Genomic DNA, 14,493 nt, shown 5'->3' with positions numbered 1-14,493 from the left:
GGGGTGGGCGAAGGGGCGGGGGCGCGGGCGCGGAGGGATCCGCGGGGGCGTGGCGCGGTTTGAAAGTGTGAGGCGGGCCGGGCGCGGCGGGTGAGGGGCCGAGGTGAGGGCGGCGTGGTGGGGGAGCCCTGGGCGGGGAACCCTGACCTGGGAACCCTCGGCGGTGTCCGGGAGGCTGCGGGGGTACGCGGGGTGCGAGCGCCCAGGGGGTGCTACAGGCCAAGGGAGCCCCGGGTTGGGTGTTTTTCCTTCGTCTGGTGGCTGTAATTGTGAGCATCGGCCTCCTCCGCTGAGGCCTGAAAGCACAAAGAAAGGAAGGGAAAAAAAGAAAGGAAAAGGTTGCTCACGCGTTGTTAGGCAGCGTAATTGTGGTGATTTTTTTTTTCTAAAAGTGCACGTATTTGCAGAAGCGAAGTTTCAGAGTCACGTTATTGAGTTGTACGTCATTCGCTTCAAATTCAAGAAACTAACAGCAAAAAAGTATCAGCCTTTTAAGGTTCCTGGTTAAAAGTTAGCGGTGTTAAAAAAAATGCATTACTAATGTTGTTTCTTGTGCTGGTTGCTTTCCAAGACTTGCCTTCTCTTTCTGCTGATACTAATTAGTGTTATTAAAAATAGTATTAAACTGCTAATATTTGTTGTAACAGAGCAAAACAGTCACTCTGTGACTGTGATTAATTATTTCCTGCATGTATTTTATACTAATGTGAAGTTTGACAGAGGGAAATCACAGCCTTGTGTCTCTTTATCCTGTCTATAATGTGGGTTTTTATTGTTCTGTGTTTTTCTTTCTGTCCCAGCCCCTTGTGTCCTTTCCCTGCAGCTTTTGGGGGATAGATTTCCGTTCCCACCCCGCTGTTAAACACCTTGTCCAGGAAAAATGTGGGTTTGGGAGAAGCTTGAATATGCTAGTGAGCTCTGCTCTTAGCAAATACTAATTATTTTTCTTTTTAATAGGAATCTGTAATTACAGGAGCAAAGGCTGAGTGAATGTTCCTTAAAAGAAGTCACAAACAATGCTCAGAGGATCTAAAACTCCCCTGAAAGTTAAAGAAAATGAGAGTGGTTGTCCTGAAGAGAAGAAAAAGGCCTCTTTCCCTCTGTCAAAAGACCAGAAGAGCTGCAAAGTGACCAAATCCAAAGTCATCAGACCATCCAAGAAGGAGAATTTCACTGATGGGAGCCAGACACGGCCACAAAAACGTGCCCTGAAGTGCCCCAAAGGCCCCGAGGAGGATTCGTGTCACCCCCGGGGGGTTGGTGTGAGCTGGCGGCCCCCTGGGAGCTGTTTTGGGGCACTCGGGGGGGAGGTGCTCAGTGAAACCCCCTTGCCTTTGGACACGAAGCAGGATTTTTCCTGTGGCCAAGCTGTTCCCTTGGGAAATTACTTCTACTCCACCCCTGAGAGGGACAAAGTGGAACCTGATTTCGGACTATGTGAACAGAGGAAAAGACCTATTGATTCTGCTGCTGTGACAACTGCTGAGTTTGGGATTGCTCAAGAAAGTTTTACCAAACGACCCACGGGTGAGGCTGGGGTGACAAATGACTTTTGTCCTTCTCAGAGGGGCTTCTCCAGGTTGTTTAGTCCAACCTCGTGCCAAAAAGCTCCAATTTAGGGCAGGTTCAGGTGATCAGAGTTTGAATATGCCCAGGAGCACACCCTGAGAGGCTGTTGCTGCAACATCCTTGTAGGATATCCCATATATAGGATCATTATAGCATTTGACTGTATAGGATATATCCTACATAGTTGGATGCTCCCTGTTTACCTCTCTTCACTGGAGGTTGTGTCTGAGTTTCACAAGGGAATTGCAAGACAAATTCTGCCAGTATTGGTAGACACTTCCTTAACAAGCAATTGAAAAACTAAAAGACGGACTTGGTTTGTGATTAATTAAATGTTAACCTGGTTTTAGGCACTTAATTTCATTGTTCAGGGAGGTTTCTTGGGCTGAGCAGGTAACTTTGTATCTTAGAATACCTAGTGTTAATCACCCTTAAAAATGATAAAAAATTACCATTAAAGCTTTAGATATTACAAGATACTTTTCTGGTGATGTGCTTTTTCTTTTTAACCTCTCTTGTTGTCTCCTTTTCAGGGACTTCCCCAGCTTCACTAAAATTTAGGAGAAGATCAACCATTGGATTGAGGGGGTCACCAGAAAACAACACCCTGATCCGGTACCTGGCCCAGCACAGGAGCAGCAGGCAGAAAGAAGCTTTCACACAGGTGAGAGTCCTTCCCAAATACCTGAGGTGGGACTTTAATTCCCTCCTGGAACCAACTTGTGCTGGGAGAAGGGGAGGCAAGTCTTGGGAAGAATCCAGCAGAAGGGGTAACCATGGCGTTAATTTGCTGGTGTCCCTTGGTCACCTGCCTTCAGGATAAGGGGGTGTTCCAGGTTCTGGTTACTCTCTGTAGAGGCTGGGATTTCTTCTCCGTGTTGAGCTTGCTGCTAATTTTAACTTTTGTTACTTTCCTGTGTTTGCTGCGCTTCATTTTTGTGTAATGAAAGTGTTGCTGGTCTCAAGTGAAGTCAATCTTAGCACAAGTGACTTGGTTATAATCAGATTTGTTCATAGCTTGAACTATCCCGGGCTGTCAGAAAGCAAATTCTGGACTAGAGGAACAGATTAAATGCAATAAAATGTAACAGATTTCTGGGTGAAGTTCCTTTTTTCCTTATTTTACCATCCAGCTACAACTGCAGCCAGATTAAATACAACATTCTTTGTATTTTATCTCAAAGTAGCAATACAAAACATTAAAGCTCAAATGGTGAGGGAAGAAATGCCTGATGGGGTTAATTTTGTTTTGGCAGATCAGTCCCTTCAAACATGCAAATGTGAGGTCGCTGAAGGACAAAATCGATGCTTTTCAGACCTCCTTTGGATCCCTGCAAGAAGCTGAGGGGGAGGCTTCCCAGGAAGGAGGTTCCTGTAAGTTGATTAAATATTCTGGTCAGTGATTGATCTTAAATATCAGCTCTTCCTTTAGGCTAAAAGGTATGAAACTGAAAACACTTCTTATAGAACAAAATATTCTTCCTTTACAAGGCTTGGCACAGGTGTTTGCGCTTGGCTTGGGGTTTGTTTTGTTTGTTTAAACTGTCTTAATGCATCCTGAATAGTGGTTTCTCAGAAAACTTGTATTTTTGGGACTCTTTCCTTAGTTTTAGTTTCTGGATTTGTACTCTTTGATGTATTTCTCACTAAGTATTAATGTTTTCACATTTCTTTCCATGAAACTGAGAATGGTTTTTATTTTACTTCTCTGCTGTTGCTGGTCTTAATAACATTTATATGAAAAGAATCACTTACTTTGTTTTGAAGGTTTGGTAATGTTATTTCCCAAGTAGATCTAAAAAATGTGTTCCTCTCCCTGCCTAGAACATTACCTGACTTTTTGCACCTCTTGATGAAGAAACACAAAAAGAGAATTCACTGAAAAACCTGAAGTTTGTCTTTGTGGTTTGTTTGGGTTCTGTTTATTTTTAATTGATGCAGCTCAGAACAAAGCACCTTTTAAAAAAGAGCCAAACCTGGAGCAGTGGAGTGAAGAGTTCATGTTGGGCAACAGAGGAGCTGCTTTGAAAGAAAATTTAAGTGAGAATGGGACCAAGAGCAGCAGGAGTGGCCCCAGGATCTGCAGCATCTTGTCCCCACAGCGAGCTGTGACTGCCACTGGCCCTGCTGCTGCAAAGGTGCTTTGGGCTGGGGAGAAACTTCTCAATTAGACATTAAAATAGGCAATTTTTTCATTTGCCATGTCTCATCCTTCTAAGCATTTAGCCTGGGTGCTTTGGGAAAATAAGTTCAACTGAAGTAGTGGATGATTGAGAAAACTCTGAAATCTTTGTGGGATTAAAACCCTCCATCGTTTGTGCTGTTGTAAAAATCCTGTAACTTTTTCTTTAGGAATGGGTTTATGAGCAGCAAAATCCTATTAAACCCTTGGAGACTGCTGTAACTGGAGATATCCTGGAAACGGGCCATGGTAAGAGGATTCAGCACTGTTACAACCTTTGTTAAACTCTCATTAGGAAATAAAAATACTGGCATATTTGTCAGGAAGTGTTTCAGCTGGTATTTGTCATCTTGTCTACAATTTAGGATGCAGTAGAAACCTGATGGAACTTTTCCTTCATGCAGTGCTCCTTTTTTTTTTGTATGTTTTATAAATTTCTGAAAATAGCAAATGTGCATGTGGCACAAAAAGCCAGAATTTACAGACTGATGGATTTTTGGGGGATGTTTCTGCACAGGTTCTGTGGAGATGTGTGCCCTTCTACAACTCATGTTTTTAGTACTCAAGTTCTCTCAATTTTCCTTCAGCCTTTCAGTGTCACTGCTCTCTCCTTGCTCTAAAGGCCACAGGTGTGGGCACAGCGCTGGTGGCACGGGCAGCGATGCTCTGGCGGATCTCAGCACAAGGAAGGTTGGGTTTGTGGAAGGTGTGAGCCTGGGAATGCTGGATGGAAGCCAAGCCCCCGTGACACCGCCCCGAACAGGGAATATTCCCAGCAGTGACTTCTCCCAGAGCGGCTCCCTGCTGAGATCCATCCTGAAGAAAACCCCCGGGAGGGAGCTCGTGGACAGCTCAGAGGTTGGCTCAGTGCTTGAGCTTAAAGATGCTTTGGTGACTGATTGATGGGGATTGGGAATGATTTGGAAATGATTTAAGGCTGCTTGGTCATCTTGGAAGCTTTGCTTGGAGCTTTCATGTTGTGAGAGGATCTGTGGTGACCTGATTGTACCTTCCAGGACCTGAAGGGCTGACAGGAAAGATGGAGAGAGACTTTACAGAGGTCTGGAGTGCCAGGACACAGGGAATGGCTTCCCACTGCCACAGGGCAGGGATGGATGGGATATTGGAAAGGAATTCCTCCATGTGAGGGTGGGGAGGGGCTGGGATGGAATTCCCAGAGCAGCTGGGGCTGCCCCTGGATCCCTGGAAGTGCCCAAGGCCAGGCTGGAGCAACCTGGCACAGTGGGAGGTGTCCCTGGGCATGGCAGGGGTGGCACTGGGTGGGCTTTAAGGTCCCTTCCCACCCAGTTCATTCCATGAAATGAATGTTTTTGAGTTTTATTCATGCAGCAAACAATTAGATATGTTTAAACAAAACAATTGATTATTAAATGCTGCTTAGAGGACAATATTTTAATTAAATTGTATTGAACTGTATCATTTAAATTTGACAGGAATACTCCAACAGTGCCATTGACAGAGGAGGAGGTGGATCTGCTGCAGTCTCTGATTGTGTAAAAGCCTTTGAAACATTGCAAGCAGGTCAGATTCCCCTTTCTAAGAAAAAAAAACCCCTTGGTTTTCTTTATTTCTTTTTTTTTAATAGGTGAAGTATTGTGTGGGATCATAAGGTTTTGTCTCTTTGCTAAATCTGGTTATTGGAATGCATTAATCACCACTGAATGCATATCCTGCTGATGACATGGAAAACAAGATTGCCAAGGAAAGGAATGTCTGTTAAAAAAAACTAATGCCACCCCAAAACTTCAGAAAGCCTCGCACACCAGAATAGAATCCCTGATTTTTAAAGGAATTTTACACTTTTCAACTGAAATGTGGGGAACAGGTGGTCACTTTTAGTCTGTTTCTTCCTTAATTTTTTTATAGTGTAATAAATCGAGGCTGAAAATCCTGGCTGGCCTCACAGGCCCTGTAAAGGTTGTGTTTTGCTGTTTGTTGGGGTGGGGATTTTTAGGGGAATATTAAAATCCCTTGCAAAGCCTCTGCTCTGTGCCAGCTTCCCCTTCACTCAGCTGTTTATTTCATTTTATTCCAACAGAGAGAACTGAGAGTCAGAGCTCCAAAACACCAAAGAAGAAAAAAGTGACTTTTGGGGAAGTTCTGAGCCCTGAAATCTTTGATCAGACCCTGCCTGCCAACACCCCCTTACGCAGAGGAGCCTCCCCAGGGTGTCCTCAGGGGCAGAGCCCCTGTGCAAGGCCAGGCCTCTCTGAAGAGCCTTTGCCCCAGCTGGATTTTGGCTGGGATGATGTGAGTTTGTTGTTCGAAGTGGCAAAACCCCCTCTACTCCCTGTGAATGGTCAATTCTTGTGTAATTCCCCCCCAGCCTGCTTGGTTTTGCAAAGAAATTGCTGAAATATTAAAGTAGCGTCTGCTTGGAGTTCTAGAGTCACACTGAGAAGTTGAGTTTTTAGGAATTCTGAGCAGCCCTTTGGCCTGGAGGTGTTCTAGAAGGTGTCTCTGAACCTTGAAGTGTTTTTCCCTTCACTTTTTCTTATATTTTGATGCTCTGTTTCTTTTTGCCACCCAGAGCAAAGGTGTTTTCTTTAAGGAAACAAAATAAAACCGCTTTGTCTGCTCCAAACACTGATGGAAAAGATGTTTTTCAGGATATATCTGGTAGAGTTTATTGCTAAAAAATGTCATTTTTTGTTTGAAGGAAGGTGTTGAGCCTCTCCAAGAATTCCTGGAAGGATCTGTTGCTGTAGAAACCCCTTCACCTGTTGAAAATGCAGAAGGTAACCCCAACTTGTGTTTTTATCTGAATCTTTGTGTACCTGAAAATTGAGAGTTGAGGGGTTTGGTTTATTTTTTTGTCTGTTTGTTTTGGTTTTTTAAATACAGAAGATATATTTCAATGATGCTAAAATTTGAATGGTAGCATCTAAATTTCAATGCTTTCTTCTGAAGATCTTTGCAGTGTTTACCTGACTTCAGGTTAATTGGATCTTATTTACACTTGCGGTATTTTTCTATGAATATTTTACTGCTTAAAGTAGGGGTTTTTTTAGAATCTTGATTCTGATACTGTAATTTTTATGATTTTTAAACAGCAAGCCAACAGCAAAAGAGTTGAAAGTGGGCTGTGCATATTTACCTATGAAAGCTGTGACTGTGCTGATTATTGTTACCAAATCCTCACAAGCTGAGTTTTCCTGTGTTTTGTAGAGCAAGGTATAATTTTTTATCTTGCCATGCTTGATGCTCCTCAGGATTAAGTTTCTACTCGAGACTAAGGTGGCTGAAGTGCATAATACCAGAAATGATATAGATAATTTCCTTAAAATGGGATTAACTTGCATTGGAAATGATTAAAAATCCTTTTTTATTTTCATTTATAGTAGCAGAGACTGACAAACCTGACATGATAACTCTTTCTTCTACTAAAAGGAGGGTGAGTTTCTTTAGTGGTAACATTTATTTGGTTTTTTTGAACTTCCTCAGGTGGAATTGTTCTCTTTTATCCCTCTTGACGCTTAAAAGTGTTTTTGCAGCCTCAGGTATGAGGATTATCTATATCCAGGATATGGAAATACCTCCTGTTAGTGCCTTCAGGAAATGAGATTTTTCAGTGGAAATGATTTTCCAGTTATTAAAAATACAGCCTGATACTTAAATTGACAATTTCTATTGAATTTTCCAGGAGCTTTTCCAAACAGTCTGACAAAATGTTTTGGTGGCTGGAATTTCAAGGCACAGAATTGATTGTACAACAAGAAATGCTTTCAGGTTTCAGTGTTGGACAGCTCTGGTGGGAGGGGAAGGCAAAAAATAGAGGAATATAAAAAAAGTATTTCTTAAAAGAAACAACTGACAATGAAAATTTACAGTGTTTTCATTATTACACAGATAGGACTGGATTGTACTGTGTGAAATGAGTCTGTAATGTTTGATTTCCAGTTCTGTCAGCCCCTAACGAGGTGATAGATATAATTAATTCCAGTTTGATTCTTGTGCCTGTTGGACCTCTGGTGGGTTTTTATGAGCAGCAGGTGCCACCCAACCACCCCAAATCCTGTTCCTCAGCAGTGCAGAGCAGTGGCAGAGGACGCTGATTGTGGCAGCTCGGGAGCCACAAACGCTGAGAATGACAAAGACACTAAAAATCCAAGAAGGAGCAAGATTCAGAGACAGAAGAATCCAACCACAGCTGCTCCCAAAAAGACCCAGGTGAGTGCCAAGCACTGCACTTGCTGAATTCTGCCTTTATTTTTATTTTTATTTCTCTCTCCTTGTGTTTTACAGGATTATTTTGATCTTCCTGTTGCTGCCAATACTTTTCTTCGTCATCCCCATCTTGTTTCCCTGCGTTTCCTGCCCCATCCCTCTTCCTTACTGACCGGAGGGCTTGAATTTTTGTAGGGCAAAAAGGATCTTTTTGGAGAGAGGTGTTTGTGGGTCCCTTTTCAGACTTGAGGGCCAAGAAATGAGTTTGTGATTCTTCTCTTACCAAGTTCTTGCAGAACCATGTTAGGAAAGTCATTCTTCTTTGCTTTGAGTTTTTAGATTATTCTGTAGATGGCAGAAGAAGTGGAACTTTCCTTTTAGGGGGAGCAGTTGTCATCCATCAAAATCCAGTAATGAGGTCACTGATTGAAAAATACTGTAATGGATGATTAAAATTTCACTGTGCTTTATTCTCTTTCTCAATCTTTTCAGAAAACAAAATACCCAAGCTACGGGAGAAGAAGAAAGAAAAAAGTCAAGAAATCTTTATATGGGGAAAGAGAAATGGCTTCCAAGAAACCCCTTCTCAGTCCTATCCTTGAAATTCCAGAGGTTTTCTCTTCTGTCTCATCTCCAAACTCACCAAAGGCAGATGCACTTTTTACAGGTAATTTGGGTTTTAGTTTTATTTTGCTTTTCTCTCTGTTTCTTCTGATGTTTTATTTCAACAGTTACATAAAAAACCTGTTTGTGGTTACCTTGAGTGCATTGGTAATGAGCCCATGAAATCTTTTCTGCCTTTAATTGCTTCTGTAATAGCAGAGGCTGGAGGATCTGATAGATTATTAATGTCCAGCTGATCAATTCAATTCTTGTTGGACTCCAGTGTAAATCTGATTAAAAAATCCCCTACTTTACTTCACGTACTGATATTTTCATAGCCTTTAAAGCTGGTGAGTTGGGCATGAGGAGTTCAGGGATGTGCAGAGCTTTCTGTTGGGTTCTTTTCCCCCGTTTATCTGGGGTGGTTGTTTGGAAGGTTATTTTTATATAAGTAAATAAGTAAAATAATATATATAATATATAAAACAAGTAAAATACTATGAAGCTTTTCTTGTAATACATAAAAGAATTTGTATATTCATTTAAGTAACCATGTGTTTGCTGTCACTCAGAGGGTGCAGGTTTGGGTGATCCCAAATCCAGGAATGCCTGCAAGGACACTCCCCAGGAGCCGGTGGCTGGAAGGGTGCGAGGGAAGGAGCTCTGTGCAGCTGCTGTGTGCCCAGGCCCTGGGCTCCTGGAGGAGGCAGCAGCCACCAGCTCTGGCACTGGAGACTCTGAGGTGCCAGGGAGCCTGGAGTGTGCTCCTGGCACTGCTGCTGAGGTAACTGATGGGCTTAGGGATCACAGAAGTGATGTTTGGGGGCAAAAAAACCAGAGAGTGAATAAACTGTGGAACAGGCAGCCTGGAGGCCGTGGAACCTCCATCCTTGGAAGGAGGTGTTGAGCATTCAGAACTCAGCTGAGCCTCTGAGCACCCTGGGCCTGTGGAAGGTGTCCCAGCCCATGGCAGGGGCTGGAATGGGATCATCTTCAAGGTCCCTTCCAACCCTGGCCATTCCAGGATTCTCTGCTTCCCAAGCAACCTCAGTTTGGCCTCACACTGAAACGGATTCCAGCCTGCAGGATTCCCTGTCAGTTGTTGGGATTTGGGAAACTGACTTGGTGAGGAGAACAGTAGCCAGTTCAGCTGTTTGAAACTGGCTTCTCATGGATTATCTTTTGCCTATATTTAAAAAAATTTAAGACTTTTTTTTTTTTTTATCCCCCCAGTTTTCAAAGACTGTGCCAGATGCAGAAGGTGATTTGGATACCTCTGAGTATTTCCAGCCAGGTGAAGAGACTCCACGTGAAAAAGAAGCAAAAGAAAGCAGTTCCTTGTTAGAAAAGGAGGAATCACAAGGAAATCTCCTACGTGGGCTGGAAATTCTGGAACAACAGGATGTACAGGAGGGTGCCCAGAGAACCGAGTGTCCTCAGAAGGATTCTGTCAGAGGTGATCCAGCAAGGAGAAGAAGAAGAAGCGGCAGTGCCTTCTACTTCCCTCCAGCTGGAAACTTGGAAGTACCTGGGACTGATGTTGCAGTTTCCTGTTACAGTGTGGAAGAAGTTCTGTCAGCTCCCCGGCCGAAGGAGGGATCCCCCCAGCCCTGCAGGAGGAAGAGCAGTGCCGGTGCTGAGGGCAGGGTGAGGCGCAGCATGAGGCTGAGCAAGGATGCAGCAAGTGAAGGACTTGCATGGGTTCAGCTTCTCAGTGAGATTCCCAAGCAGCCTCCCCTCCCAGCTGCTGCTCCCAAAGCCAGGAGAAGCATCAGCACATCCATCCTGGCAGGATCCGAGAATATTCACCACAGGGAGCAAAACCTCCTCCGCTTCCCTGCCCCAGGGAAGGAGAACGAGGGCTCTGCTCCTCCTGCTGCTGGTCCTGGCAGGAGGGGCAGGAGGAGAAGCCTCTGTTGAAGCCACAGCTCGAAAAACTCCCTGGGCTCCCACCCAGAGAAGGAGAAACACAAATTCTGGGTGTGGGAAGGACAGGAGTAACCAAAAACACTGGGAAGAAGCAGAAACTCTTGAGCTACAATTGAGAGAGGTCTCCGGCAGCTCTGATTTTCTGAAGTGAAGGTGGCTCTTAGAGCCTTGTGTGTGTTCTCAAGTGCAGTTTTCTTCTCTTTCCTGCTTATATTCCTCACTTATTTTCTTACTCATTTTCTGGATAACTTAGAACTCATTTTCCTTGTCTTGGTGCCTGAAATGCTGGAAGATCTGACCTGTGGGAGACTGGCTCAGAGCACTGGTCTGGTACAGTTATGGCAGGTAATGAAGAGAATAAAAAATTCTCCCAGATAAATGTGGGTTCGTCTTTAGCAGTTAAACCATGGTGTAAGATGTGTCCTTCCAGCTACAGTTGCTCAGAGGGTTTATTTCCCATGTGCTTGACCATTCCTTGTAAACTGCTCTTGAAATCTGCCTATATTTTCCTCTAGATTGCAAAAATACACCAGAACGAGATTGTCTGCAAATAATAAAGGAATCACTTCTTGAGAGGGAAGAGGAGGAAGTGGGGAACTTGCTTCCATCTTCTGGAATGACTTTGGGCATGAGCAGAGGTGGAGTTCCTTCAAGTAGGACTTTGTGTTAGAATTCATGAATTTTCTGATGTAAAGGGTGGCCATTAAACAAAAAAAAAAAGCTTTAAAATCTTTATTATGTATAAAATTCACCTGGAAAATGAAATTGGCCGAGGGGAGAGAACCATTCCTCACCAGGAAAGCTGTGCTTCCTTCCCAGCCTTGTGTGTGTGTCCTGACTCCAGCTGCCGTTGGCCAGGCCTTACCCTGTCATCTTCCTGTTTGCATTTTCTGCTTGGAACAATGGAATAAAGAGTGAGCACTGGAGGTGGTCTGCTCCAAGGTTTGCTGCTGCTTTCATTTGTTATCCTGAGGTGTTCCAGCCCAGAGTGATCCCAGTGCCAGCGTGCAGGAAATGGCTTTGTGTCCAGCACAGTCCCTTCTGTGACCTGGGTTTTACCATGAGTGATGTGGGATAAAATCCTTGATGTACTTGGCTGCTTTTATAGAGCTTGAAAGCAACCAGAGCAGTTGGATTTTTATGCCTCTTTCTCCCAAGACAAGAATTCCTAAAGCAGCTTGAAAGAAACTCCACTACTTAAGTGCTGTTTGAGTTACAGAATCATTGAGGTTGGAAAAGAGCTTTAAGATCAGAGTCCAGCACTGCCCTGTGGCCCATAAACCATGTCCCCAAGTGCCACATCTATGTGTCTTAAAGCCCTCCAAAAACAGTTGCCTTGATGTTTGATCTGGGGATTTGCTTTTGGGGTTAGGTTTGGAAGCAGACTGGGGAGAGTTCCTGGGTTGGATGCTGTGCTTGGCTGCCAGGAGAGGGCAGGCTGGGCTGAGCTTTCTGCTCGGAACGGAACTGGAAGATAATATCATGGACAAAATCTCTGAGAGGCTTATCAATTCAGTAAGGCTAAAATTAAAAACTTAAAAATGAGTAAGTAAATTAGTCATAGTTGCTACTTTTACTGTTCAAAGCAAAGCAACTGAACCATGCACTGGAATTAAACTGGAAAAGTGAACTGATGATGGGCTGGAACCAGGTGTGAGTTTTAGATGGCAATTGCTTTGTGTGCTTTAACAGAGTCAAGTTGTACTTGAGCTGTCTGGGTGTCTCTGTGCAGCTTTTAGGTACCAAATCCAGCACTGGGTGACTCTGGGGCTGTCACATCCCGAATGTCAGACTGGAATAGTGAGATCAAAGAGTTGTCCTGGAGGAAGAGGCAATAAATTCCTGTGTTTGATACAGGAGGGCTTAATCCCAGCTGCTGCCCAGAGCTCGTTCTGTGGGCTGCTGTCCTGAGTTCAGCCACAGCAGCATAGGGAGCTCGCCTCGGGGTTCCCCGGGTGCACTTCAGCTCAAGGTGGGAGTGACAGCAGGAAGAGAGAAGAACAAAGGTAAGGAGAGGAAAACCAAGCTTGGATTTTCCTCCTGGCGCAGCTGGGTGGAAAAGGGTTGTTAGGGCTTATTTGTGGAGGCTTGATGGCAGTTGTAGAGTAAGGGAACCTACAAGAAATGAAGAGGTTGCAGTTCTTTCCAAGAGATATTTCTACTTCTTTATGGTGCTTTTTAGTTCCTTTTGTCCTTCTCTGGATAGAATTTGTCCTCAAAATAATTCATCTCCTTTATCTGGAGAGGACTTGAGCAAGGCCTCAGCTGTGCAGAAGGTGCAGGGGCGGGGGCAATAATCTGTTCTCCATATCTGCCCTGAGAAGGACAAGAAACGTGTTTAAATCAGAGCAAAGTGTCTCTGTTAAACATTAAGGAAAAGTTCTCGCAGCTGAGCAGGGGAATACAGTGCCTGGGGAGGTGTGGAATCTCCATCACTGGAGGCCTTTAGGAGCAGATTAAACAAATACCTGTCAGGAATGACGGATGATCCTTCCTGGGGTAGGGATAGGCTGGGGTGGCCTCTGGAGGGCTCTGGCTGTGTTTTCTGCTTGTGGAGGTTGCAGGAGCTGATGTGGGGCTTGCTGAACAGTCCAGCCCTGGGATGGAATCTCTGGTGGAGCAGGGGAGCTGGGGAATGGCTCAGCTGGGGGAACTGGGAATTTGGGAGAGCTCCTCACGCAAGGCCTGTGCAGCTTCTTGGGGCTTTAAACACCCTGATCTCACCTGAGCCCCTGCTCTGCCTCAGAGCAGGACCTCAGTGAACTCCTGAAATTGTGGAACCTACACCTGGTGCCTGTGGGTCCCACAGGGAGTGGGACCAGCAGTGCTGGGCCATGTTCACATCTGCTTTTCCAAAATCAACATTTCCCTCAGAATGACCAGCAGCTTTTCTGGAGCTGTGTCTTGTCTTAGTGGTGGGTATAGGAAATAAAGTCAAGGGGTGTGAGAGCAGAGAGGTGTCAGGACTTTATCAGGTTCTGGTTTCCAGCTCTGCCTGAAGGAGATTCCAGTGGTTTTATCCCATTTTTGTGTGCTGAGCTCCAGCTCAGCCTGTGTTTTGTAGCGGCATCTAAATAAATCCATGGCATTGCCACTTCTCTTTCCTTACTCTTCCAAAGGGAGACCCTTCTCCCTTCAGAGGGCTTTTATAAAGATGAATTTGTGTTTAAAAGTACTTCTCTACTTTAATTTGTGTGGACTTTAAATGACTTCAGCAGGTACCAGCCAGCCCAGGGTGTGCACTGGTGAATAATTGCATTTAGCAGCTTGCCACATAATTACTGCTCTGACTGGCAGGGAGGACAAGTGCTGGGCCTGGAAAGGCTGATTGTTTGCTGCTCTGTAATTATGATGTTGTTAATAAGTGAGAGTAATTACACATCACTTTTGTGAAGTGCAGTGGTGATAGATTTTCAGAGCTGGGTATCTGCCAGCTATTTCACAGTTGGAAAAGTCTCTGCTTCACTTTGCTCAAGGTACAAAGAACAGCACTTACCCCAAGTTCTCCAGTAGGTTTTCAAGGGAAAGTGTTAATGTTTCCCAGGAATTATTTTATGCCAATATTTTGCCTTAATTAAAGTGCACATAAGTTATAAAAGTGGGGATGAGATGACCAAACTTCTCCCATATGAGTTAAGGGAAGTAAAAGTGTTCTCATCTTGACATGGTAAGCAAGGGGGGAAAAAATAACAAGAACTGTATTGCTTTATTTATTTCACTTTAAAATAACCAATTTTAAATAAATCTGGTTTTCAGCTTCTTTTTCTCTACTTTCTCCTGACTAATGAGCGATAGAAGACGCTGAAACACCTCAGTGCTGCCTATAAATGTCACTGTTGTGGGTTCATCTGGGCCAGATGTTGTTTAGAAATGTTTAAAAGTTTGTGCTGGAATCTTCTTCCTCCTCACTGTGAATCCTCACTCTCTTAGACCTGGAAAGACTTTAGTGATGAACAGGGAAGCAAACAGCAACAGCTTCTTAGAGCTGTGGACAAGGAGGTGGAGAAAGGTGGGAAATTCCC

The 14,493-nt window shown here is 44.2% G+C and overlaps 1 protein-coding gene across 1 annotated transcript; it reads left to right on the top strand.

The window, feature by feature from the left end:
* Positions 1–197: 197 nt before the first annotated feature.
* CDCA2 (cell division cycle associated 2) lies at positions 198–11,397 on the top strand. The gene is given in 15 exon segments (XM_048287490.1): positions 198–1,527; positions 2,103–2,233; positions 2,826–2,943; positions 3,511–3,707; positions 3,922–4,000; positions 4,374–4,609; positions 5,206–5,293; positions 5,811–6,022; positions 6,432–6,510; positions 7,114–7,166; positions 7,799–7,942; positions 8,432–8,606; positions 9,115–9,326; positions 9,776–10,456; positions 10,458–11,397. Coding segments are annotated over 15 exon segments (3,081 nt in total). The 5' UTR covers positions 198–1,016; the 3' UTR covers positions 10,623–11,397.
* The last annotated feature ends 3,096 nt before the right edge of the window (positions 11,398–14,493 follow it).

This window comes from Corvus hawaiiensis, chromosome 27 (genome assembly GCF_020740725.1).
Source record: "Corvus hawaiiensis isolate bCorHaw1 chromosome 27, bCorHaw1.pri.cur, whole genome shotgun sequence".
NCBI classification, from domain to species: domain Eukaryota; kingdom Metazoa; phylum Chordata; class Aves; order Passeriformes; family Corvidae; genus Corvus; species Corvus hawaiiensis.
This window is presented reverse-complemented; position numbering and strand designations above follow the sequence as displayed.